This window comes from Pseudochaenichthys georgianus, chromosome 7 (assembly GCF_902827115.2).
Source record: "Pseudochaenichthys georgianus chromosome 7, fPseGeo1.2, whole genome shotgun sequence".
Taxonomy (NCBI): domain Eukaryota; kingdom Metazoa; phylum Chordata; class Actinopteri; order Perciformes; family Channichthyidae; genus Pseudochaenichthys; species Pseudochaenichthys georgianus.
Window position 1 is genome coordinate 16,493,914 of NC_047509.1, and position 25,577 is coordinate 16,519,490.

The following is a 25,577-nucleotide window of genomic DNA, read 5'->3' on the forward strand; positions in this document are numbered from 1 at the left end:
GCTCTGTCTGCACCTAGTCTCTTTTTTTGCCTTCAATCTTTTTGTTTGTCTGTCCGAACAAAAAACAAAGATTTCAGTGTCGTACTAATGCACCATATATTTCATATGAACAAGGCAATATACACAGTTATACAGGCAAGCTGAAGAGCAGAGAAGGGAAAACAGTCTGATGTTGTAATTATGTGTGACTCAATGACCATCCAGGCCATCTTCTTTTTTCTCCTCAGCGGCAGTTTGTCATCTCACACACTGAAACTAGAGTACACTGTATAATCATAATAATGGGAGTGCTCTTCTCTCTCCTCTTGTCAGCCAATGTAGTGCAGTCTCACCCGCAGATGAGAAATGAAACAACACTTAACAATTTAAATAAATCTCTTTAAAAAGCATTTGTTTCCTCTCTTGTTATACAGTTGCATTCAAAGTCCCATCTGTCCATTTATTCATCTAGTGTCCATCTCCTTGTCTTCTTGTAGTCCATAGCCTGGACTTCTGCTTGTCCACACAGAGTCAAACTCATGTCTAGATTATCACTTCTCAAAGTGCACTTGTCAAGCTACTTCCCAAAGTCCAACCAAGTGTTCGTTTTGGGTAGAAAAGAGTGTATTTCCCCCTAAAAAGAGAAACAATTATGCGAGTATATGATGTTGTTGTATTAATACTGAATACGTTTGAAGGCTCAGTTAATATAAAAATGTGTCTTTAAAGCATCATGAAAGCAGCAAACCATTCTTAACCCAGAGCCACACGCTAGAGAAAAGGCCATCTGGACTAATTCTTCAATAAAAGCCCAATTCACCCAAACCCCAAAGTTTTCACTGGTTTCACCGTTCATCCTCTGATCCCAGCAGTTCAGTCACAGGGCCATTCACGAACCGGGGCTTCTGGGTGTTCATTCATATTGATGGGTAGGCTACTGAATTCTAGTGCTTTCACAGAGACAGGTTGAAAAGCCATGCAATGATGAACCAAGATGGGGGCAGGGGAGGGCGGAGACGCAGAGCACTTTTATACAATCTTTCCCAGAATGCCATGTTCCACAGGATGTCCTGTAGTAAAGGGAAAAGGGGCGGGGTTGTATTACAGGGGGCAGCGGGGCGTGTCCTCAGGTCTGTTCCAACCATTCAGCTCGTTTGGGAGCTTTGCACGTGTGTATGTCCACAGCTTCCTCACAGTCCTTACACTCCACGGCGCAGCACCATTTGAACTTGCACTCACACTTGGTGATTTGCTTGACTCTCGTGGTGTCGTAGCCCCGCCCACAGCACATGACCTCACAGCCATCTGTGCCGCGTGATGTCTTATTGCAGACTCGACCAGCCGTTCCCAGGGAGCCTGCAAAGAGCACAAAAGAGGTTGGATATTAAAAACTAAAAGTTAACTAAAGCAAGTTTCTGGTCTGCTATGCTTTACTTCCCTGCCCGTTATTCTCAAGAAAACAACAACTGGCGAATCATTTTCTATTGTCCTCATAATGATTGGATGCATCAAATAGTCAATCAAAAAGACAATATATTAGCAACACTTCTGATATTCGATAAATTGTTTGATGAGCTGAATAGATTCAATTAGTGTAATATTGGACTTGTAGATGTTACTACCAGCAATTGTGACTGTGCAGCTTTTTGATGGTCCTTCTGTAGTTGTTTTCACCAAGAAAGAGACATTGTAACCGTCAAAAATGTCCAATCATTTTGACCCAAATGTACAGTGTGGACGCTGACTTTAATGGTTTGCCCAGCTACTTGAAAGATGACAAAATTAACCCATGATGACAATCTTTGGCTTAGGGCAGCTAAAACAAAACCATGTCTGCCTAGACAGGTGTTGACCTCAATATACTGTTAACAAGTTTAGGTTCTGGGAATGGGCTTCTGGTTATTTGCATCAATACAATATAACAGTTGTAATTTGCCTTTAGCTTTTCATTTGGTTGGATGTTGGATCTGCAGTAGCATGGCAGTCGAGTGTATGGTAGTGTTTCACATTATGGCTATTACCTAATGCAGTGGCATATAGTCTGTGTCTTATGTGAATGTCATCCCCACAGAGATTAGTTCTGGTGTTTTGTGTGAGAAGGTCCCTGTTTGAACTGCTACCTATCACAACAAGCTGCCCATAGAACAACAGACCCACACACACAACTATGCGGTGTTGGTAGAGTGGCCTATGGTTACACTGCCTTTCCCAAGCCACTGCTCCCTTTGAAGCCACGTTGTGTGTGTGTGTGTGTGTGTGTGTGTGTGTGTGTGTGTGTGTGTGTGTGTGTGTGTGTGTGTGTGTGTGCGCGCGCGTGTGTGCGTGTGTGCGCGCGCGTGCGTGTGTGTGTGCGCACGTGTGCGTGTGTGTGTGTGGGGGGGGGGGGGGGGGTAAATGGACAGTGGAGCGTGACAGACAGACAGGCTCTCACACTCTGAGGCCCACTCTGCCCTCCAGCTACGCTTAGTTCAGACAGACAGAGAGGGAGAGACTGTGACAGACAGAAAGAAGCAATCTTTTTTTTTTTTTTTTTTTAAATTAGCTGCTTGTGTCCCTAGGCTGTGGATTCCACTGGGAAGGTGAGAAAGAGGGGGTGGATGGACGAAGAGAGAGGCAGACAAAGGACGAGGAATAACTACACGGAGCTTCTGATTGATGTAGGTGGTAATGCTAAATATCGTAAGAGTTTGTCCGGATGTTTAAACCAGTAACCAGCCAATCAAAAACAATCATAACTAACTAGGTGTATTGTGTAAAGGCTGATCAACTCAGTCCATGAAGGTATGTGTGTGTGTCTGTGTGTGTTGACAGAGACTGATAGAGGTCAGGTGGTCACAGAACGACCATGTCCCCAGGGTACAAGGATATTAGCTTCCACCGACATCACACAGGAGACCTGATGTGTTATCCGACTACCATTACACACACACACTGACATTCACACACACAAACACACTAGTCATGCATGAACATACACACAATATACACATAACACCCCTAAAACATAACACAGTCGGGGTAATCCATCAACACCCATGAGAAACTGCCTCTCTGCGTCTTTCAGCCCAGTCCACCCTCTTCGTCTTCTCTCCGTTTAGTCATACCTGCTGTTTTGTCTTGTAGGCAGTAATCCGGAGAGTTCTCAAAGTAGACCAGGTCGTTCTTGGTGGCCTTCCTGAAGGCTTTGTTAGCTACGGCAAAGCCTGTCCCGTCCTGATTCATTGTCACCTCGATGGCCCCGTTGTATTTTCTCCTCAGGTAGTCCCCGGTCTTCCTGAAGTCTGACATGGCCATCCAACATGTCCGTAGCGTGCAAGAGCCACTCACACCGTGGCATTTACACTCCAGCTTCATGAATCGCTTTACAGCCTAAAAACATAGAGAGAAGAGGGATATGTGGTTTTAAGCATCATGACCTTTGGTTCTCAAAATGCAGAAGCGCTTCTGGCATAATGTTCTTTTTTATTGCTGTGACCATCACAAACAAAAGGTTTACCTACAATGGACCCAATTATATACTTAGAACTAACATTTGATCAGTTACTGTAAACTGTTTCTCAATAAGCACTCTCCGGATTAACGCCTACAAAACAACTGTTTTACACAAGGTATTAATGCCCAAGAGCTGTCAGTTTCACCAAAAATCTGGTTATTTTCAAATGCATCCCACCTAGTTCCCATCCGTGATTTATAGGAAACCCCACCTACTGTATAAACTCACAATTAAGTAACTGAGGAGGTTATTACAGATTGATTATTTAAAAGGGACAACTCAGAATGCACTGCAATTTGTCACTGCATTTAAAAACAGGTATACTTTCTCCTTTGCCACATATCAATGCCAGACATAGATTTCATTTTAAAGCCAGGTAGAAATTATGTTCATGATGCAGATTTATCTAATCTCTGGCAAGCAAAATAGCCCAAATCTGCATAGATATACCACAAGATTGAAGTGAGAAAGTGTTTTTGTTGTTGTAATCGAACACTTACTGTTCTGCCACAGCGGTTGTTGTGTAGGTTCATGAGCGCCCGTGCATCTCGGACAGTCCTTTCTTTGGCATCTATAAAGGCTTTGGCAAACTTTATCCCATAGTTGATGTTATCACTACAGCCACCCCAGTCAAAATCTCCTCTGTCATCGCTGTCCCGTCCACGCTTGTGAGGGTCGCAGTTACACGTCTTCAGCTCCCCCTGGCTGCAGGCGCGAGTGAGCGCATACACCACTCCTGCTGAGGAGATGGCGTAGACGAATGCTGCTTCACGACTACCTGAGAAAGTAACAGAAAGCACAAAAGAAACCAAGAGTTTAGACTGAAGTAGGTTAAAAAAACACAGCCAGGAAATTGCAATAATTCATATTTTGCTATACAATAGATTCTCTATGATCTAAAGACTTACAATTGCACATCCCACATGTTAACATGCATTCACAGATACACATAATGCTATAACCCGGTCTGGGCCTGAGCCATCAGGACATGAAGGTGCAGCTGACGGGGGCATATCAGGCCTGATGTGGAGTATAGGACAGCTCTGTTTAAATATTATCATGGAAATAATCCCAGCTGCGGGGCTCTTCTCTGCTCACATAAATTGTTTAAATACAGACACAGTGATACCCCATTAATCAGCGCCAGGATGATGTCATGACAGCATTTTCTACCATTGCTGTGCTTTTTGGGTCTCTTTAGTTCCTTACAATATGACTCATATATTGTGTGGCCAAAGACACATAGAGAATTAGATATAGTAGTTAGTCACCGTTTTTGCAGCACTCGTGGGAGTGGATTTTGCAAAAGACAACAGCCAGAGACAGAAGAACTTGTCCACCTTTAGTCACAGCCTAACAGACATATGGTGTTCACTTGGTTCCTCTGTACTCTCACACAACATAAAAGAAACTCAAATGCTATTTCAGATAGAAGAAAGGAATGCACCTAAAGTGACATTTTAGTTTCCCCAATGAGTAAATTGCTCTTTTGTATGATCTGTGCACCTTGTAAAGTAAAAGTAAACATGTCTCGCAGGGGTTGGAATCTTTGGGAATCCTACAGAACGCTAAAAGCTCATGTGTTGTTATTTATTAATTCATTAATTAAAGTGCTGCAGAGTGAATTGTTAGCTGATCTTGTTTGTTAGAGCTCCACTCGACTAACATGACGTAGTCACTTGGAGATGGGGTACAGATTTTCCACGAAAAACTGTACTTTCATTTTGCGAATCTTATTCAAGATATTAAGATTGCAAAATGTGTGTGATGTCCATTGTCTGTGTGCTGCACCATGCTCTTGCGGTTGAGTTGGCTTGTTTTTTGAAATGCAAGCAAAAAGCAACATTTTCATTTACTGAAGGCAGCTTACAAAAATCACATTCATGCTCCCCAGCTGATGAACTCTTTCTATTTTGGACCCTACTTAAATCTTTCTTAGCCCCGCCTTCAGGCTAACATTAATAATAGAATGTTTAACCCCTGTCTACATGGAAAGTTTTAGATTTAGTCTGATCAGAACCTCAAGTCGAAGAATTTAAATGCTGTAGTAAACGTCCCATAATCCTCATGCTATACAGTATATATAGGAACTATCAACACATCAGATTTACCAATCATGTTTTCATCCAACAAATCAACCTCTTAATACACGAGAAAAGCAAAGATTGTGTACGTTCATTCAAAAGACACTCAAGGACCAGCACTTCAAGCCAACATCACAAAACTATCTGATATAGTAATATTTAGACATGACTTAGGGCGGGGCACTTTGTATCGGAAAGCAAGGTTCAGTCTGCAGACCTATCTGAACTAGCCGGGGCCAGAGGAGTCTGTGTGATCCAACCTGCTCGCTCTGTATTCCCTGGAATGTCCCATTCCATCTCCGTGGGTGAGGAGAAGGGGGTAGTGGGTGCTGCTGGGGGGGGCGTATGTGGGGGAGGACGGAGGAGGGCATTGCTTGTGATCATTCAAACCTGCGCCGTTTGTCTGACATTGGGAATATCTCTCTAAATATTTACATCTACATTAATGTTTATTCTTTTCCACCGCACACACACACACACACACACACACACACGCACGCACGCACGCACGCACGCACGCACGCACACACACACACACACACACACACACACACACACACACACACACACACACACACACTTGCAGCCTGTATCTCTATATCTGCTATTTCCTTCATACATCGTGGACCCCCGTCCATGCTGAGAATGGATGGATGAGAAACAATAACATCTCAGATGCTAAGTCACAATCCCCTTATTTTGTGCACCCTAGAACCAAATCAACTACAATAGACTGCTGTAATAAGATTAGACCACTTATAAAACAGTCATACATTATTATTTTTTGCATAATAACCAGCTGACATCTAGGCTATCAGGTGTTTCGATGAAGAGGCCATGTTCCTCAGCTATGACTCACACTGTGTTGTTAGATGGCCCCTATAAGGAGGAACTATACTGTACTTGCAGAAGCAACTAGGAAAATATGTATTTTGTTAAATGCATGTTTGACTGTGTACATATGTGTGTAGGCATGAATATATTGCAGAGCAGAGAGGTCTTGCAGAAGTGGAAAAACAAAATGACAACAAGCCCGCGTTTCGAAGCCTGTGTGTTTATTGACGAGGCATACGGCATTAACAGTCCATTAGCGATTATAAACACGGAGCACCATCGTACGTCAGCATGAGAAGGAAAGATGGGAGAAAGAACAGAGCAAGGGGAGAAGGGTGGAAAGGAAAAGGGAGAGATAAGGCAGCGAAAGTGAAGAAAAGAGATGAGAATGAGGGGTGAGATTTTAGCAGATGGGGTTCACGTTCAGTATCTCTACGCTTTGGCTAAACAGTCAGTAATCAAACAGGAAGACGTGTAGACACACCCATGGACTTACTCCGTAGCAAGACACGTCCAAACACGGTGTGGTCGCGGTCCAGCGTGCTGCAGTTCCAGCGGTGGTGTCTGAACTGGTGCTGGCATTCTCTGATCCACTCTTTGGTGCCCTCGCCGATGGCCTGCATGATGTCTGGATGCCGCTGGCAGAGATGCCGCTGCTTGTTCACCAAACCTGGGATGTTGTCGCAGATCACACGGGCCCCGAGAGCACCGATGTACCTGAGGAGGCAAAACACACAAGAAACTACTAGGGGGTTTGGAACTAAATCACCATCTTCACTCAAGACTTGTGGAATATGTGGTGCAGGAGTGATTGATGGTATATTGCAATAAATGAGCACAGATAGGCGCCCTCATATAGTAGGTGTGTACACATGTGGATACACACACACTCAAAGGTGGTGAGTGGCTTGAAGGAGAGCTGCAGTAACAGTCCTCTGTGAGTCAGAGTTCACTACACTTAACAGTTTAAGGTTTGCGAGCAGGAGGGGAGTGGAAACCATTTACTCCGCTCTTCAAATAAATAAGCACTTAACCTCTTCCCACAAGACTTGCATGTGTGTTTAAATGTTTCCCAATGGGATAGTTGAAATCGTGTCGTCACAAATCAGAGCACAAAGTCTGGGTCCTCCAATAACCCTGTCAAGCTAAGACCCCATTTACTATTTGTATTGTCTTCTGCCTTTTCCCACTAATGCTTATCTAACTCACAGTTCTCTTGTGTGTCTCTTCCAATCTTTCTTCCTGCCCTAATAAAACAGACTTACAGTATCCTAACAAGATAAATGCTCCCTCAAGCTTACCCAAAATATACTCTAGATCTCATTGTGTGCATCTCGGTGGCTGCGGGGCTTTGGCGGGTCAGCTGGTGGAGGTCAGGGAGCGTGTAGCTGTGTGGTCGAGTTTTACGAGGCTGGGCAAGAGGATGGAGACTGGAGGCTCTCTGCTCCCCAGAGAGGGATTAGAGAAGAGGAATATGAACAGAGTGCTCATCAAAGGAAAGGGCCAGAGCAGCAATTCACACTTAATTTTCGCTCTGAGAGTCAAGAGGACTTGTGGATTTTATAGGATGATAAATCATTATCCCCAGGTCTAAAACAACATGCTGTAAAGCCTTGGGACTATACTGTGAATCATAGAAGAGAGACAAGTAGGACACAAATTGAAAAGGCTTCTATGACGCAGCTGATATTACATTGGCGTATTGTTGCCCTGTCGTTCTCTCAAGCCTTATTGGATCACACCAGAAACACTTTTGTAGCAAAAGTCATTAAAAGTACAAATGATTTCAATTTAGTCTTGGGATTTCCTGTCAAATGTTCTTAAGATACAACAGACAAGTCAGTTTGCTATTCTGTTACTTGCAACTTCCTGGCCAAGACATGCACAACGCTTTTCGTTCAGACACCTAATAAAAACTGTGTGTTCTCTTATTTCACAAGAAATCTTAATTCATGTTTGCAATGAGCATCTGCTATGATGTATTTGAATGACATAATACATGCTTGTTTCCAACATTTGTCAATTTGTGACATGCCACAATAATCTTTGCGACCCCCTCTGTGGTGTTAAAGGCCCCGATCTATCCATATCATCACTTACTGTACACCAACAGAACTTTGATAAACAGTTAGATACAGTATCTCCTGCACTAAATTCCCCTCAAAGCCAATAATGCCCCGCCAAAGCCATGACACACACTCTCTCCCACTACTCCCCATAACTGCTTTTAATCTACACAAACTATTAGGCATTCCATCACCCCCATACCCGCCCACACACAGACACTTCTCCTATAAACACACTCACACAAATGGACATTTTCACTATGTTATTGTGCAGGCAATGAGATATTTTTTCACCCCTCACCTATGCTCTAGATGGCTGGTTTTGGGGTATTTTAGTGAAGTTTGTGCGCGGGCCTGTGCGTGTGCATGTGTGTGTGGTACCTGGTGAATTAATGACTGCTCTGCCTTGTTGAACGCAGGCCCCAGCTGAGTTGAAAACGCGCTCAGCCAACAGCGCCAAAATAAATTACATTTATTGCTTTATTATTATTGCTCAATGTGGCAGGCCAACAATCGGACACAAAAAGAAAATGCTTCTAGAGACACAATCATAAAGAAGATTGACTCTAGTTTACAAAATCATAATTTAGATTTTACACTTCATCGTGTTTTAGCTATTTTTTCCAGGAGCATGTCATTTTGAATTAAATTAAGTATTGAAAGAAAAAGCACATTCAATGTTTCTCTGTGTTGTTATTTCACAATACAATTAATAGGACAATACTTTCATGACTAATAATTGCCAATGAAATCAATTGCATTTGGATTTTTTTTTGCCGCAAAAATGCACACAAAAATGAATAGCTTAAATAAATACTAAAAGTAACAATTACTTAATCGCGTACAGTAGGCCTATAGTGAGTCCGCGATAATAAATTAACGATACTCAAACGTAATACTGGCCTTGTCTGTCTGCTGTAATGGCATTTTAAAATCTTAACGAAAAAATGAATGCTTGTCAAAAATCCCAGCTCCGTTTCAAATTATTAAGATCAATAATAATAATAATAATAATAGGCCTGATAATAATAATGTTAATTGTTTCTTTGTTATTGTTTATTTCAAATAATATTCAAATACAGTACATTTCGGCCAGTTTAAATCTCAGGTCTGTAGGTGTGATGTGTGCAGACAGTACTCACCACCACGAAGAGTCCACCCGAGGCGTCACCAGCAGCAGGAGCAGCAGACACGCACAGTAAATCCTCGAACTGGCACCGGAGTTTTGGCATGAAGAAGACCGGGGGGAGAGCTTGGCTACGGGCGAACTACTGCTCCGAATCCGGGAAGCCCGGAGGCTCAGAATCCTGTTTAAACCCAGCATGGTTCTGCTCTTTTTTAACCAACAAAAATTTCCGAAAAATAAAAGATTTGAGGAGGGCAAAGACCGGCTTTAAAAGACGAGATTTAATGTGAAGTAGGTTAAGCACCCATTCAGAAAGTAGGCCTCATTATCCAGTGTGTGGCTCCATATTAATAGCGCAACTGTCAGGAGTGTGAGGTGCGCGTTTTCGGTGCCATGTGCGCACCAGACTCTCCACTGAGCACTTGTGGCTGCCGACAGGAGTTTCACCTGAGAAGAGCAACTAATGTCGGTTATGACACTTCTCCAGTAAGCCCCCCAAAGACTTATCCTTAGTTTTGGCTTAGTTCAGAGAAAAGTATATGTTCCGAATCAAAGCTCGAGCCAAATGTTGGCAGATGCGGGACTTGCTGCAGTTCGGTCGGCTGTGTGACTCTGTGCTGGGTCGGATGCTTGCATCGGACCTTTCCTTTATCAGTGCGCTGTGGACAGTCAGAGCTGAGAGAGAGAGAGAGAGAGAGAGGGGGGGGGGGGGGGGGGGGGGGGGGGGAGAGAGAGAGATGAGGGAGGGCTCGCCGCTGACGGCTCCTCTCGCCCATTGGGCAGATGCAGGGGTTACAGAGTTTAACTCATATGAAATAGGGATGTGTGTGTGTGTGTGTGTGTGTGTGTGTGTGTGTGTGTGTGTGTGTGTGTGTGTGTGTGTGTGTGTGTGTGTGTGTGTGTGTGTGTGTGTGTGTGTGTGTGTGTGTGTGTGTGTGTGTGTGTGTGTGTGTGTGTGTGTGTGTGTGTGTGTGTGTGTGTGTGTGTGTGTGTGCGTGTGTTGTTGATAGGTGTCAGTTGAGGTGATGATGCTGTTGAGGTTGAGATGTTGGAAATGTGAGGAGTTCATCCATGCACAGTCAAAATTACTTTTGATTAATGTTGGCGCCTTCATTTTACAACCTAGTAAAACCGGATAATTAAACCACAGGGGAAAAAAATCAAATTACCAATGATTTTTTCCCCCTTTTTTATGAAAAATGTGTGCAGAAAAATATCAAATGTCCAAAACAGATATGTTATAATGCATATGTTATTTTCAGAGATATTAAATATCTAGTGTTATTGTCAACCATTCCTAATTACAACCAACATACTCATATTCAATGGGCATGTATTTGATTGTAATTATAATCTTCATGCTGCAGACATAACTCTAATCCGTTCACGATTACTGCGTAACATATACGGTAATGTTAACACAATGTGCCATGCAGCTGCGGATAGATTCTTTCTTCCTTTTGGCTGAATCTGACACAGTTATATCAGAATCAGAATACCTTTATTAGTCCCACAGAGGGGACATTTACATTGTTATCACATTAATATTAAGAAATGTGTGCTGTGCCTTTATTACGAAATCAATAAAGTAAGTAAATCCCTGACATTGTTTAAATTATTATGAAATCAGGGGTATTTTTTTTAGTTTGAGTTGCCAGATTAAAGGAGAACTACTGGCCCTTTTCCTTAAACTTCGTGGAATAGTGTAGCATGGAGAACCCATTACATTTTGGAGCGGATCAAAATCACAGGGCAGATTTACAAATCATTTTTTTTACCTTTGTTACTATTGCAAGATCTGGGCACAGCCTTAGTGGACGTCTGTGATTTTGGAGTCTCCTTGAAGTTATAATGATTATTATAAAATGTGTATTCAAATTTTGGTTATGCATGAAGCCATGCATGAAGCCATGCACCACCTCAAGCCCAGCAGAAATAAAAATAAGAGAAAAAAGAATGGGAAGGGAATGTGGGACAGGGAGAACAGAGCCAAATAGTCCAGTGGAACAGCAATATGGCCTAAATATGAACCACATGTGTAAGACAGAGAGTGCTGAGACAGCGCTGGAATATAGCACACACACACATACAATACAATATCCCTGGAGATCAACCATCCTTACCTTTTTCCCATGCGTGTGTGCATCTTCAGGTCGTCTGTCGGTTTAGCAGGGAGCTGTCATCCATCATCAAATCTCTGATATTTCTCTTTGTCCTTAAATGACCCTTGACAAAACAAACCAACTTTGAGTATCCAAAGATCGATCCCAAACTTTAAAAATGTTACCAGACACAAATTCACACAGATTTTTTATCAGCCCAGACTTGAACTTCTCCGGCTAGTTTGTGATATTGGATTTAGAATGCCACAGTTGATTCAGCTGACCCAGCAATGCTACAAACAAGTAAACAAATCAGGAAAATCCTTGTTGGAATTGAAACTATTAGAATGTCGCAAACTGCTATTTCATCAAAAGCTTGAGAAAAAAGCTCTTGTGTTTATGCCAAAGCTGCTGTTAAAGCTAAGCTCCTTTTAGAGACATTTGTATTTCTGCTTAAAGCTCGGCAGGCAGGCTGGCTGCTGTCAGAATCGGACACACACACACACTTAAACGTTTTTAGACACAGACATTCAAAAACAGCAAGACTAGAGCGGCATAGGTTTGTGAGAGGCCGCGAAGTGAGGCAAAGAAGATCAGATCTGGTGAATATTTGTGCCCGGCGGCTTAGCTGATTTCTGCTAAATCAAAAGGAATTAGGGAAGCACAAACATGGCTGAGTTATGCTCTCTCTCACGGGGCCGGAGCTGGAACAGACTTTCTCTCTCTCTCCTAGCCTGTGAACTTGACCCCAGCTTTCTCCTCATAAACAATAACAGTCAAACGCCTTGTTGTCAGTTGGAAGAAAAGTTTGCCCTGATGTACGAGGTCCAATCTGGCAACCATCTCCTCAGAGGAAAAGTACTGAAGGGGGTTGCTATGTTTAAACCCTGAACTGGGGTGAAGGAGGGATAACGGTGAGATTTACAGAGGCGGTGGGTTTTTGACTAATCCAATTGATTTCTGTCTTGATACATTATAATCACTCAGGATTATTGCTGATTGGGAAGTTGCAGGGGAAAGGGGAATTGGCTGAATGAACCAAAGGCAAGTCGGAAGCATGCTCTGTAGGTGGAAGAGTTGGACTAATGGTCCAGTAATGTGTCCCTCGTGGGGATTATGCTGTGGGCTGTCACCATGCAGTCAGCAGTCCAGGGATGAGCTCAGCAAGTATTCCCATCGCCTGGTAGGAGGGAGCAGGGAGGAGAGCCTGTCATCAAACAAGGCAGAGTCACGATTGGACACACATTGAACACCATGTTAATGGAACATGAACAAGGGACAGGTGGGAGAATGATAAAGACCAAAAGGAGATCGAATTAAGCAAGTTAGGGAAGGATGGAGGGTGCTACTGTGTCCAAAATAATCTCCATATTGTGTTGTATGCTTTACAGATTGCAAAGCTCCTTTAAGCAAATGTGGGTACCACTTTACAATAAGACTACCCTTATAAAGGGTTTACGAATAGTTTGTAATTCATTTATTAATTAGGTTGTGATAAGCCAGCCCTTTATTATAATATAAGTGCTTTGTTAATAGTTCTATCGCTCGAAGTGGAGTCGAAAGAGATGAGTTTTCAGTCTGCGCCGGAAGGTGTGTAAGCTTTCTGCTGTCCTGATGTCAATGGAGAGCTCATTCCACCATTTTGGAGCCAGGATAGCAAACCCACGTGTTTTTGCTGATGGGAACTTGGGTCCCCTTCGCAGCGATGGTGCAGCGAGCCGTTTGGTTGATGCAGAGCGTAGTGCACGCGCTGGGGTGTACGGTTTAACCATGTCCTGGATGTAGGAAGGGCCAGATCCATTCGCAGCATGGTACGCAAGTACCAGTGTCTTGAAGTGGATTCTAGCAGTTATCGGAAGCCAGTGGAGGGAGCGGAGGAGCGGGGAGAATTTAGGAAGGTTGAAGACCAGGCGAGCAGCTGCATTCTGGGTGAGCTGCAGAGGTCGGATGGCACATGCAGGTAGACCAGCCAGGAGGGAGGCGTGAGATGACGAGAGCCTGGACCAGAACCTGCATCGCTTTCTGGGTCAGCTGGGGACGCATCCTCATGACTAATATCTTATAGTAAGTGCTCCAGCCTAAATTATAAAAACCCTCATTCACCATTGCATTACTAATAAGCTTTAACACAATTTGGCCCACACAATCTGTTACTTAAACAAGGATTGACTGATGGTGGGAAAGGAAGGGTGAGGACAGTGTAGAAGTTGGACATTTCTTGACTTATTTAGGCATTCAACTGAACTGAACTTCTTTCTAATGAGGCTATGCGGTACTTACAATGAATGCTTCCTCCACTTCTTCTCCTCAACTGTCATTTCTCGCATGGTCACCAAGCTGCAATTTTGTATATATCCCAATTGACATCACAGTTGAATTAAAGATTCACCTCACTAACCAAGATAGTTCTATCATGGGGAAGCTGTGGCTCAGTGGGATTGTGCGCTGAATTTAGTGCGCTGAACTTTGAATCAGGGGATAGCAAGTTCGAGTCCCACTGCAGTTAGCATGTCGTTGTGTCCCTCGGCAAGACACTTCACCCCACAGTACTGTAAGTCACTTTGGATAAAAGCGTCTAACAAGTGACATGTAATGTAATAATAAACTGGTAACTTAGCATTGGTTGAGCTAACGGTACCTCAGTGGGTCTTGATATTCCGCATAAAACAGCTGTAATTTTAAGTATTGAATACATCACTAATGCTGCTATTTTTCAGACAAGGAGTCAAGACAGGGTTATTTTCTCAATAATAAATGTATCTATATATCATTTCCACGTGTTTATTAGCTGTGAGGATAAAAGCACCAGGCCTGAGTGGCTGTTTTGATAATAATTAACTGAGAATCCAGTAACATTATCTATAAAGCTAATGGAAGGTCATAATACCACACAGAACCTAAAAATACACTGTTCTCCTCGGATAGATGAGCCACAATGTGTGTGTTCACGAGTATGCGCACATGCATGCATGCAAGCCAGAGATCCAGGTCTGCGATAATTTATTGTCCTGTAAATTTAGATCTGTTGACGGAGATAAACTGCCTTGAACAAACACAGCGTTGCTGGAGCTCCAGAAGCTTCTGAAGCATTTAGCTAGCTCACAGAGAAGTTGTTGGGATCTGTTGTCAACCATTTTCCCCTGATGCAAAGGGTGCAATGAAAGGCATGCACATTGAGAGAAGGAGTTTGCTTACACAGATGCAAATAAATCACCACACATATACTGTTGTATTATGTACCCATTATGGTTAGCCTCAACAGGGCTAAGCTGTGCATATCTGTGACCCTATCCTTCTTTATCCCCAGGGTAGCCTGTCATTAATAGATTGTATAGCTCCTGTGAACATAGATGTGAAGGTGATAACTCTATAATAGTATGTTTGCCAGGTTGCTGGAGGATGCCGTCATGCTGGACAAATTGGGAGTGTGCTAACACATGGAGTCACACACATAGACACATGCACAGACTATGGCTGTAGAGCAGGTGACACGGATGACATCAAGGGGATATCCTGGGCATCATGGCCTCTCTGACGTTTAACACATCTCAGACACTTCTTAGGACAAATAACAGACATTCTCCACTGGCAATACATGGCCTGGGACAATGATACAAAGAGAAACAGTCACACAGACAGAAATAGTCCTGCATACATGATTAATATTAGATCAGATAATAATAATAATACATTTGATTTATATAGCACACTTTAAAAACAACGTCATCTCAAGGTGCTTCACAAAGCTATAAGGAGAAAATAATAAAACAAATAAAATAAAAAGATATCTAAGGAGCATATTGAATAAAATATGGTAATATAATGAAAGGTTAACAGCATAAAAGGTTTAAAATAAAATAAATAAAGATAGACTTGTAAACACTTAGATCCGACTGCTTTGATCTCCCTTTCCTCTTACAAAATTTACATTTTAAAGAATACAATGTTGAAAATGTACCTTTATGGATGCTGGTCATTTTTACAGCACAGTGTCTCCTTACTCCCTCATAGTGGAACTGAGTTTGTGCTGAGTGGTTTCCTGTTTTATTAGGGAACTGTCTGCATGACGTACGCTGCAGGTCATGGGCAGCTGCTCACATGGTGGCTAACTGAGGTAACATAGTTAACAGTACATCTTTAAATCATACTTTGAAACAGTCACTTTTCTTTCTGTCTTCCTTCTCATTACACTGCCTAAGGTGTGAGTCACCATGTAAACTAAGACTGAAATAATTGGTAGAACAGCTACCTATGTTTTTATCCGCGAGAGCTTGTGTTTTTCATTTATTTGCGCAGGAGCTGAGAGAAAAGTGTAATGAAAGCATTATAATTAGTACATGCCAGGTATGTTTCTCATTTTGAGGCACCCACTTGGGGTCAAAAAGCGAATCCCCACAACTTTACGCATTTATTTTAGGATTGAGACGTGGTGTGATGATGTGTGTGCGCCACTGTGTTTATGAGTGTATGCATATGCAAGCAAAAATCGAGTTATTTTTGTCAGAGTTTCTTGTAATCATTACAGTCAGCATATACTTTTATAATGCAATACAGTCAAAAAACTGTTCCACTGGCTTTTCCCTTCCACAACGTTCCCCTTCGAAATCAGAGTGATTGAATAGCAAAAAAGTGTTTTTATTATATGTTATGTGATATGAGATGCTGTGTTGAGAGCTTATTGCATTGCCTGGTCAGAAAATCAGCAAATGCAGGTTTAGCAAAGGTATTGAATACATTCCTTTTTGAAGCATTGCAGTATATTCAACACATCAGGGAGAAATGGTTTGGATTGTGTCTGAGGGGGAAAAACAGAGAGGCATTTTGCCACAGGAGGACTCAATTGCTGATATTGTGTTGGATTTTGCATGGTCCCGCTTGGCTTACTATTATGGAATATGGAAGAAACTGTAGACAAACCAAATGATGTGTGTGGTGTCTCCCACTAATCTATAACCCATACATTTCCCCCTTTAAAAGTTTGTCCACATTCTTCGATAGTAGTAGTTATATAACATTTGGTAATCAAACAGACAAGAATAGAGCAAAAACATATTCTTAACTGGTCGACTAATTTCTATATATTTGCAGGTTAATGAAACCCTCATATCAGACTGTATGGTAGTGGTTATGTGAGCCTTGAGTGACCTTTGACGGAGGTGGTTGGTGCTGCAGGATATCTTATGTCCATGTTCTCAATCACTCTGTGTGACTGACATTGATTTCTGAGGTGAAAGTTGTATGGGCTACCTTGTGTTTTTGGTTTGAATTCTTCAGTGTGTGCCATTACGGCCCTTGGCAACAGGCTTCGTGGTGAGCGCTCTAAGTTGTGGAGAGGTCCCTCCACGCCCTGAGTGATGAGAGCAGGGTTTAACCGGCTGCAGGTGCGCTAAGACAGACGGGCAGAGCCTTTGAAGTAGAAGCCAACTGGGACCCCGGCCCATCTCTGACCAGCAGCCAACACAGACACATTCGCTTTCAATTAACACTCTCCCCTCTTTCCCGACCGCTCCTCTTTTGCTTTCTGCTCTCCTTTTCAATACTAATACTATCTCCTTCACTGTCTGAACATTGTGGTGCAGTCATTTTATATTGGGTAATGACTGTTCTATCTAATGCCTGTTAATCCTGTGTTTGTCTGATCGTGCGCTCAATTCTTACTTCACCTCTGGCTGAGGCTTCATGAATCTTCCTTGTGTCTCAGAGCCAAGTTGAGAGTCCAGAGAACTGCGAGTCCTCAGAGCTTTGACATGCTGATCTATTGTTTCTGATTTATCTTCAAGTGATGAAATCAGGGATCTCTTGACGAGCAAGCTAAGTCATACCAGTTGTATTACCTAAAGGAGTAATATTAAAAATACTAACTGTTTTATTTTATTTAATCATACACACAAGTATGTATGTTAGCAAGCACACATCTCATTAAACAGAGTGAACAAGAGAAATAAATGGTTGTTTCGATGGTAAGCTCCCTGGAGGCAGCTACATCTGGCTTCTGTTAGCCACAAGCGTATAAAAATCAAATGTGGTTTAGTCCCAGGCATTCTGTACCCCACACACACACACACACACACACGCACGCACGCACGCGCGCACGCACGCACGCACGCACGCACGCACGCACACACACACACACACACACACACACACACACACACACACACACACACACACACACACACACACACACACACACACACTGGGAGGTAGGACTCCAGCATGGTGGTCACCCCCACCAGGTCCAGTCTCTCTAGTACCAGACTTAGTGAACTCAGCAGACATCAGGGGGCTCAGACAGGGACTAGAACTCCTGGCACAAACAGTAACAACAATCCATACACAGCCTCTTTACAACATATTAAACCCTGTGGTTACCTGTCTGCTGGGCCTCTGCTAATATGTCTGAGTGAGAGCGGGGGGTGTCAATAATGGAAAGGGTTATAAAAATGTCTCAATCATTGTTTTGTCTGCTTACTGTTTTCATACAAAACTGGAAAAATAACTACAACAAAATACATTTAACTACAACAAAATACAACTTAAGCCTGTAGAGTGGATCAGTATCAATTGTTTTTCCTTATTCATTTCATTTTGGGCACATATAGTGTGACTCTTGTAGAGCTATAAAAACAAATGTATATATAAAATAACATTGATTATTATATCCTTAACTATAATAAAACTACTGCTGAAAATGAAGTAGGAACTTTTTAGATGAATAACATTTCAAAGCGCTGTTTACAGTAAAGCTGTGCTTCTACATGGTCTCAATGATAAGGCTGCCATCCTCATTTTTTGTATTGAGTTTAAGTAGAATTTTTAAGTTAAAAGAAATGTGGATGCTATGATTTTATCAACAGGATGTAAGAGTTTATACAACATAAACACATACTCATAGCCAAACTCACAAGACTAAAGCTCGACACCGCAGATGTCTGAACTTATCTGCTTACACTCTGTGACACATCGGTTTGCAATGAAATTGTGATTGTGATTCATGAATTGAACATCTTCATTGTTGTAGTTGTTGATGGTGAGATTGCTGACACACACTTGAAGCATGTGCTCTGGTGTCTGAGTAATCAGAGTGTAATTAGTAAAGCAACATCGTTAGGAACAAACTGTTTGTGGTGTTCAGGCAAGCAAAATAAGTTCATTTCTAGGGCGAGAAGACATTTGACATCATTAAAGACGGAAGTTAAAGGTAATTTATCTACCAACTTCTGGTTGTATCTAAATGTCACTGAGGTCAAAGCCAGCTCATCCTGTGTGTTCCTCAGAGCCCAGCAGACATGTCTGATAGACTCCGCAGCCCTGTGAGTCTGTCTCTGGCCTTTCATTTCCTGTCATGTTAAATCCCTGTCAGATGAGCCGTCTTCATTTCAGCTTGGGTGGGATTGAAAGCACTTTTTGTTTTACTGCTATTAGCATATATGTCAGTTATATCAAAAGTATGCACACCTGTGTTGAATGTCTGAGCACTGGCACCATCTATAGCATTTGGTGCACACACTGCACTGCTTGAAACAATGGCACGAGTTCACCAGCTCCATATGAAAGTGTTATTGCCAAAAAACATGTCAAGGAGCTGCAAGACACTTTCTTTCGGCATCCAAATAAAAACATTTTCTTGGTGAAGCATACCAGATTTCACGCCATATTTGAACAATAGTTGTGTTGTTGCCGGCTGAAGTAAAAGCTGGCATACACTTGGCAGCAGGCTGGCACTTGTCCTGGACTGTCAGTGTGAAATGTTGCCCTATGTCAGTTCTCGGTAAACTCTACTATCTCTGACTGTGCCCTCTCGCGGATCAAATACAGGCCGAGATACGCTAACGCTGAGATCAGCCGCTGGCCTATTTTAAGGGCCTGGAAGCCTCCGCTGACTTGTTGCTGCCAGATTGGTGTGGTGAGGATCAGAGAGTTTTAGGCCTTCTTTCACTTTGTTGCAGCTGTGGAAGAAGCACACAAATCCCTTAAGAAAAAATTGAAATATGTTCATGTTAAAGTAAAAGTCATGCATTTAAACTCCAACTACAGTAAAAGTGTTATCAGCGCTTTGTGAAACATTTGAAGTAAATTAGCTGAAAATGGATATATGAGTACACTGTATATACATATTGTTTATACTTGTGCATTATTGCAAATCAAGGATAGTTTAACTGTTGTAGCTGGTGGAAGTTTAGCTGTTTTAACTACTATATATTCTGTTAAAGAGTCCAGTGATTCCCAAGGTTCACAAGATAAATATGATGGATTGCATGATTCATGGGGGAGACTAGAAGAAAAACTCAATCATTACTTTGCATTTTTTTTACCTTCAAATTGTACTTTGGTACATAAGGACACTCACAGGTTAAATTACCCCTATATAAAAATGCAAACTCTGTGATTTCTGCTGCAGATATCTAAGCCAGTCCTCCCTGGGAGTCTCCTAAAGCACGGCTGACCTTCCCCACCAACCCTGATCCTCACACAGAAATGTTGCAATGCCTGGACATCTCACCATGTGCTTCTAATCCAAATCCAAGGTCCTCTTTGGTGGTCTTGTGTCTTTCCATTTTCCTACAGCTCTCTCTCAGATTGCTTGAGGATCCTTCTTCACTTAACCCTAACACTATCCAAAAGTATACCTGTTTACCCAGCTCCAGGTCAGCCCCCCCATTGCACCTGACCACATTTAACCTCTTTCCTAGTACACCTATAACATAAAGAGCTTTAATGAGTAGATTCCATTTACTATAGTGTCTTATTCTACAAAACACTTCAGTTCTACATTTAGTGTAATGTACTGATGTAGTACACAACACGTGGGCCAAGTAGCTTGTTCATCAGGAAGCAGCTACAATATGGCTACATTAAACTGTTATTTGTACTATTGATTCTTTTGTTGATTCATATTTGGTTTGTCAGTAAAGGCAAAGAATAGTGAAGAATGCAATTACCCAGACCCAAACATTTAATTAGCATACAAAATGAAAGAGAAGTTTACAAGAAGTTTAACAGGATGAGTTGGAGTCTTGTGTCGGGTAATGTGTTGGACTTTTTATTTGCCCGGCCAGTGAAAATTCCATTTTCATTATCATGTTATTGCATCTTAGTGTGATTGAGCATCACGAGGGTTTTTTGCACTTGAAGAGAGCCCAAATGACAGACTGTAAAATAATTAACCTGCAACGCATTTTGGTTCTTGTGAATGCCGCAGACTGCCTTATCGGCCTGCGCTCCGTGGGATTTAAACCAGACGCTTGCTTGCTCGTGCTGTGTGTATGTGTGCATTTGTGCCCTGTAGCAGACTGTTAGCAGGGGAAACACATGTCCACATTAGGCTGGTTCACTGATCAAACTGATATTACTGGAGATGAAAGAACAGAGCGGGAATCACCCTGTCCCCCAGACCCCCCTCCTCGTGCTGCTGCAACTGTCAGCAACAATACTTACATACTTTTCTTATGTTGCCATTAAAATTGTAAATTTATTTCTGCTGCTTACGAGACAAAATACTGTTAGATAGAATAGAGACAATCAGAGAAGATGTAATTGATTTGGAAGCACATGATATGAATTCAGTTTTCATGGTTTAGGAATTTCAACACGTTTTTGTAGACGTCTCCAAAGTGAGAAAAATGAACAGTGCAGAAAGGCGAGGAGGAGAACACAGGAGTGACTGATTGCAGGGCATCAGACCAAATGGGAACCAGAGACTGTGAGATGTCAGAACTACTATAGATTTATACTTTACCTGCTCCCCTGAGATCTGCCACACATACTAGTGCTCTGAGCAGAACAAAGAGGGGGGAGAGATATGAAAAAGTATGGGCACCAAGTCATAGGTCCAGCGGTGCAAGAAGATTAGTAAAAGTGGTGCACAAAAGTGAGTAAGGGATAGAGGACCAGAGAGCCAAAGGGCTGGGTCAGAGGAGAAACAGCAACATCAACTGGGTCCTATTTAGAGCAACCTTTTGTACTCTGAGAGAAGAACTGTGCGCCTGCTGTACATCTGCCCTCCGCATGTTGCACTGCAATGGGTGGGCTGCCCTTTTCTGCCTCAGCCCTCTCCTCACACTGCCATATAGCTTCGGTAAGAGAACTCTGTGTAAACAGAAACTGAAATGATATAATATATTTGAGGATGATTCCCTTGAGAATATTATTCTGAAACAGCACCAATTGTCCAGAATCATATTAAGAAAAGTGTGGATTCTTCGAGGTTATTACTTTTTTTTTAATGTGCAGTTTGTCAACATCTGTTTTATCTTTAAAGTGTATACAGTTTTCTGGGTGCATTTCTGGACATCTCACCATGCATGCTTCCTCCAATGCTTTGCTTAACCCTTAGATGCATAAGTGGGTATTTTTGGACCCGGTGAGGTGGTTTTCTTGTAATAAATTTTTTTTATCATTTCATATTCCAGCTATTCCTCAAAAAACATGTTTTGGATATCATGCCATTCAAATTTTAAATTTACATTTTAAGAAATTGTAGTTTTTGTATTACTACCCCAAGCTTCCATAAGTGTTTTTTTTGTTGACCCGGTGAGGTGGTTTTCTTGAAGTATCTTTGTAATTACATTTTTTTATCATTTAATATTCCAGCTATTCCTCAAAAAACTTGTTTTGGATATCATGCCATTCACATTTTAAATTTACATTTTAAGAAATTGTAGTTTTTGTATTACTACCCTAAGCTTCCATAAGTGGGTAATATGTGACCCGCATGCATTTTCTATGGGAACCTTTGATTCTTATCACCTGTGGCTGTCAGGAATACATTCACTGTAGACCACACAGACTACATCACAAGTGACACCTCTCAGGAAGATTATTTTACACAGCAAGATCTGATACCTGTCAGTATAATAATAATAATAATACATTATATTTGTATAGGGCTTTTCAAGGACTCAAAATCGCTTTCCAACTGACCCACAGACCCCCCCTCCTCACCAGTCCTGTGTTGCCCCAGCAAGCACAGACGCTGAGAAAGAGCCAGACATATCCAAGAGATAAAACTTTATGAAGGGACCTGGCGTTGACCAAGACGCCGCCGTGCATATGTCCCCCACACTCACACCGTTGAATAAAGCTGTCGACGCAGCCACAGCTCGTGTGGAGTGTGCACGGACCCCCATGGGACAGGCTCTCCCTGCCTGCTCGTAGGCGTGTGCAATGCCTCTGCAAAGCCAGCCTGCCAGGCGTTTCTTGGACAGAGCTTTTCCAGTCACCCTGCCCCGAAGCACACAAACAGCTGTTCAGTGCGTCTCAGGGTAGTTGTGCGCTCTACATAACATGCTAACGCGCGCACTGGGCAGAGGAGGTGTAATTTAGCTTCCCTTTCCCCACCATGGGGTGGAAGACTAAATCCCCCCAACTGAATAGCCCTCGACCTGAACACACTCCTTAGGCTCTTGGGCACAAGGGAGGGGTTCGGTCTGAGTGTCGCCCCGCCCCGGTCACCCCGAATCAGTAAACAGCTCGGGTGCACCGACAGAGCGGTTAACTCAGACACTCTTTTGGCTGACGTTAAGGCAAGAAGCAACGCTGTCTTCCACGACAGTGCTTTCAGGGAGGAGAGCTCAAGAGGCTCAAATGGCTCTGTGACCAGTGCCTCGAGCACCAGCGGGAGGTCCCACTGCGGGGTGGAGGTGCGCACTACTGGGCGCAGCCTCCTGACCCCCTGTAAAAACCGCAACATCAGTGGATGAGAAAAGGCTGACCTGCCGTTGAATCCCTCATGACAGGACGAGATGGCTGCTGCATACACTTTACAGTAGAATGAGCAAGTCCTCTGTCCACCAATAACTGTGAAAACGACAAAATAGAGCCCAACTCACAATATAGGGGCTCTATTTTCCGTTTCCTCACACCGTCGCTGGAATCCCAGCCACTTCGGCCTGTAACAGGCTGTGGTGGATCCCGCTCTAGCTGCCTGGATAGACTGAATAACACTGTCAGACAATACACCCTGTCTCAGCCTGTCCCTCTCAGGAGCCAAGCCTGGAGAGGACGGCCCAGAGTGGGTAACGCCCCGATTGCACCTGCCTCTTGAGACATCGCCCCCCAGAACTGGCCCACCTTCATCTGTGTCATCTCTGAGTACCACGGAGCCCCGACGCGATCCGGCGCTACCAGAATGACTGCCAGACGTTCTCGCCTCACTCTCCCCAGGAGAGGGAGAATGAGACACAGCGGTGGAAAGGCGTATAGCAGCTTCCTTGGCCATGGCTCGTGTGCAAACGCGTCCACCCCTAAAGGTGGGTCGTCGCTCAGGACCATGGAGAACCACAGGGCACAGTGGCTGTTGCACCGGCTGGCGAACAGTTCCACTTCCGCTCTCCCGAACTGGGCCCAGATCTGCTTCACCACCTCTGGGTGAAGCGTCCATTCGCCTGGCAGGGGGGCCGCCCCTCAACATGAGGTCGGCCCCCCTGTTCTCCAGTCCCGGGATATGGAGGGCTCTCAGAGATAACACCACCTCTGAAGCCCATATCCACAGCCTCTCCACTGTGGCCAACAAGGTGGCGGAGCGGACTCCGCCTTGCCTGTTGATATAAGCCACTGTGGTGCTGTTGTCGCTCCTGACCAATACATGTCTCCCTTGAATTAGGGGCATGAAATGCTGGAGGACTAACACTACCGCCCGTAGCTATAGGAGGTTGCTGTGTCGTGTTTCTGTTAGAGACCAGCGCCCACCTATAGCCCTCTTCAGGCAGGTCCCTCCCCATCCTGTTCCTGTGAACACTGTGATGTAGGAGGTTACCCGTCCCAGTGGAGACCCCCTCCGGAGGCGCCCGGCAGACCCCCAGAACCGGAGGTTGCCCTCCACTGAGGGGGGGATGGTCACCAGCCACCGTTTGTGCCTCTTGGAATCCAAACGCAGGCTGGAGAACCACCTCTGCAGGCGGCGCATATGCAGTAACCCCAGCGGGACCACAATGTGAGCAGCCGTCATGAAACTCAAAGTCTGCATGACAGTTAAAGCTGTCACTGTCGCCCCCTGTCGCAGCCTGTGAACCGCCCGGAGAAGGGACGCACTTCTGCTCCCTGACAGGGTGGCGCGTAGCGCGCCTGCATGGAACACCACTCCCAACTACAACGCCTGTTGGTGAGGTATGGGGGTGCTCTTTTTTCAATTGATCGCAAAGCCTAATTTGGTTAGGTGTGTGATCAATTGTGCTGTGCAAAGCATTGCCCAACACACTCTCACTCCCTAAGCGTCCAATAGCAACGTTTGGTCAGTGTCCGTGGCGTCCAATTGTGACTCTCCTAGGCTCCTTCAGCGTCATAAAGGGACGCAAATAGCTTATCAACTGATTGCAATGTATTCCCATCTGCGTCGGGATTTGACGCTCATGGAAGCACGGCATTCGTTTATGTCGGCTGCCCTTAAAGGCAATGTGAGCGTCCATTCCCATTGGATAACGGAGAATTGTACACCCGGAAGTAAGTATTCCTCTTACTGTCGATTGATTTTACAGTGATATCTGCATTACTCATCGACTAAAAAACACCAGATTATCCTTGTTAATTACACAACATTGATTGGTTTAAATTGTGTGCAATGCTTTTGTATTTTTATATATATTTTATTTTTATATTTTTTCTGAGTAAAGGATGGCAGAAGACACTACACTACCCAGAATCCCCAGCTATCGTTTGGACTACACCATGTGCTCTGTTTGACAAATCCCGTTTTTTTCACCATTCATTCCGATGGCTGGCGTCTATGTCACATGATCTTCACATTTCTCCCTGCAGAAAAAGAAAACATGGCCGAACTTCGTTTTATTCTAGGTGTAAAATGCCTATTTTAAAGTTAGTTTGGCCATTAAAATGCGTTTTGATGTCATTTGATGCGAGAAATATGAGTTGTTATTTCAGATTATGTGTGCAGTG

General features: G+C 43.4%; 2 protein-coding genes across 10 annotated transcripts in view; one reads left to right on the forward strand and one right to left on the reverse strand.

The window, feature by feature from the left end:
- LOC139434179 (THAP domain-containing protein 5-like) overlaps positions 1–25,577 on the forward strand; it is a 40,232-nt gene that overhangs the window by 7,499 nt on the left and 7,156 nt on the right. The window lies entirely within an intron of this gene.
- Positions 85–15,705, reverse strand: LOC117450079 (protein Wnt-2b-A). 8 transcript variants are annotated; one of them, XM_034088097.2, is made up of 9 exons: positions 15,643–15,705; positions 15,136–15,284; positions 12,818–12,891; positions 11,706–11,808; positions 9,599–10,257; positions 6,875–7,107; positions 3,973–4,250; positions 3,084–3,348; positions 85–1,335 (listed from the first exon to the last, which is right to left on the reverse strand). In XM_034088097.2, exons 5-9 carry the CDS (start codon positions 9,778–9,780, stop codon positions 1,106–1,108), a joined length of 1,188 nt encoding a protein of 395 aa, XP_033943988.1. In that variant the 5' UTR covers positions 9,781–10,257; positions 11,706–11,808; positions 12,818–12,891; positions 15,136–15,284; positions 15,643–15,705; the 3' UTR covers positions 85–1,105. The 8 variants fall into 8 exon arrangements, with proteins under 8 accessions (XP_033943988.1, XP_033943991.1, XP_033943989.1 ...); XM_034088100.2 differs by lacking the exon at positions 12,818–12,891 and having other exon boundaries at positions 15,154–15,284; XM_034088098.2 differs by lacking the exon at positions 12,818–12,891.